The sequence below is a fragment of the Sinocyclocheilus anshuiensis genome, unplaced genomic scaffold (assembly GCF_001515605.1).
Source record: "Sinocyclocheilus anshuiensis isolate Anshui unplaced genomic scaffold, SAMN03320099.WGS_v1.1 scaffold868, whole genome shotgun sequence".
NCBI lineage: Eukaryota > Metazoa > Chordata > Actinopteri > Cypriniformes > Cyprinidae > Sinocyclocheilus > Sinocyclocheilus anshuiensis.
The window spans coordinates 38,594-41,089 of record NW_015552624.1 but is presented as its reverse complement, the minus strand read 5'-3'; the positions used below and the strand labels follow the sequence as shown (position 1 = coordinate 41,089).

The following is a 2,496-nucleotide window of genomic DNA, read 5'->3' as shown; positions in this document are numbered from 1 at the left end:
TTTTTAAAAACCTTTTTTTTTTCAAAAGACCCCCCCCCCCCCCCCCAAAAAAAGTGCGGCCCCCCCAAAAATTGTGCCTGCCCCCTCACTTTGTGCGCTCTGGCGCCGACCCTGTACATGCATGTATATATTTAAGAAAAATGTTATATTTCTATATTAAATATATTTATATATAATATAAATTATTCAAAATATAAATATATATATATGTAAATACATGTAAATATTTTTAAAATATATCCTGTATGTGTGTGTATTTATATATACATAATAAATGTACACAGTACACACATACTGTATGTTACATAAACAAAAACTTTTGTTTTGGATGCGATTAATCGTTTGACAGCACTAGTGAAAATACAAATGAACCTGGAGAGACTAGTGGATTTAAAAATGTATCTGAATACTTCAAGTGCTTTGTTTAAATAATTCATTAAATATTGAAATCTGAGTCACCCTAGAGTTTTTTTTAGTATTTTTTAATGGTAACAAGAAAAATTGTAGAATTATTTAAACTATTGCACGTATTTTTCTAACAAAATTACCGTATATTTTTGTACACTTACATTTTATCATTTTATATAGTATACAGTCCATTTATCCAAAATGTATTTTTTTTTAGAATACATAAATATGATGTTTATTATAATACAGTAATATAGTAATTCTGTTATGTGCTTTTGTCATTTTTATTATTTTCTGAGTTTATAAAAACTTTATTATCTATTTGGCTTTAGTTTTATTTCAGTTTTATTCATTTTAATACTTAAACATATTTTATTCCCATTAGTGACCAAGGCAACCTTTCTAATTTTCATCAATTGAATTTAAGTTTGCTTTTAAATGTACTTTCTAATTTGAGTTTTTTACGTTTAAGTTTTTCATCGAATATTTATATTTTCATTTATTTCAGCTTTATTTTAATGAATGAAAACTATTTTTAATAGTTTTCAGTATTGATATCAACACTGATTTTGACACAAGAGGGCGCTAACAGCACAGATAACAAACTGTGTTTATAATCTCAAAACGGATGGATATTATCTAGACTTTTGGTTGTTCACCATGCAGAATTGCTGTATTTTCTGACATATTTACATGTTTATTTATGGAAACATTTAGTTTTAGCATTTTAGCATTAATTATTTATTACTTGTAGACAGTGTGGGAAGGTTATCATATGCTAATGTGCTTCCTGTCATGTGCATCTCCACAATTTTTAATCATTTTCCTTTTTTCTTCCATCCTCTGTAGACTCACTTGCCCAACATTAAAGTTCACGCCTACTTTGCACCCGTGACTCCGCCTCCATCGGTGGGCGGAAGCCGCCAGAGATTCTGTCGCTGCTGTATCCTTCTATGATGTAAAATGGACTGTGCGTCTTGACCTCTCACCCCCTGATCTACCTAGAGCACATGCTGGTGGGTCCCCAGTCAGATCGGGTGGGAGTGACGGAGAGACAAACCCGACACCCAGTCATGAGCTTTAATCAACACTACAGTCCATTCAGTGGCTTTATACAAGACTTGTATGGTAATTAAAGTGGACGAATTGGGGAATGTGCTACTTTGTTCATCAAAAACTAGTTGGAGAAGAGAACAGTGGGGCCTTTATGAAAAATATAAGGCCATTACTCAAAACGTCACTGATGTTCTTTGTTTTTGGATGGACCACCTCAATTTGATTCGAGATCATGGTAAACAGGAGACGTTCATATGGTAACCAGCTCATGGATTCATGCCTCATCTATAACACACGGTAACGGTGGTCTTTAACCTGTGAGCCCCTGAGGAACCCAGCTTTGAACACACATTCAGACACATCTCTCACATACATGCACACAGATTCTCTCTTTCTCTCTGTCTGTGTTGCTCTCAGTGGCTTTGTTAAACTTAGAGCAGAGACTGAATATTTTTGAAGCATGGTTGTCTTCCAAGTCTTGCTTTTTTTATCAGTCTTTACCTGAAAATCTCTTCAGAAGGGGTCAGAGTTTCAGCTGGCGGGTGTAGATGCAGGGGCAGATGTGAGGTCAAAGATTTAGGCTGTAAGTAAATAAGGTGAGAGGGAAAACGGGAATAGTATTGAGCTGATGAGCGAGTGTCATGCATGAGATTACAGCATCACCACACGGAGTATTTGAAGTATGTGTGTGTGTTTGAAAATCTGTCATTCGTGAAGATGGAGAGAACAGCAGTGGGCTTTATTAATGAAACGAGCAGAATTAATTTCTCTCTTAAATCCATTAGTTCACCTATGGGCACTTTTGACCTGTGGTCTTTAAGAAAATAAACACCCTTAAAACACACTTTTATTTAAATAAAATTAGATTAAATTGAATACAAAATTTAATTTTTAAATAATAAATACCAAATACATAATTTGAAATGTGGTGAAAATGATGTGATTCAGAAAAATTACAATTTGACAAATGCCACACAATAATTAAAACAAAAAACTGTTCAGATGCTATTTAACTACCATTTTTGTTTATAT

The 2,496-nt window shown here is 33.5% G+C and overlaps 1 protein-coding gene across 1 annotated transcript in view; it reads left to right on the top strand.

Moving 5' to 3' along the window:
- The window catches only part of LOC107666314 (F-box/LRR-repeat protein 20), a 16,488-nt gene extending 14,193 nt beyond the window's left edge, over positions 1–2,295 (top strand). The window contains exon 15 of the mRNA XM_016457555.1: positions 1,258–2,295. Coding sequence (XP_016313041.1) covers positions 1,258–1,365 — 108 coding nt within the window. The 3' untranslated portion in view covers positions 1,366–2,295. The remainder of the gene's footprint in view (positions 1–1,257) is intronic.
- Positions 2,296–2,496: the final 201 nt, after the last annotated feature.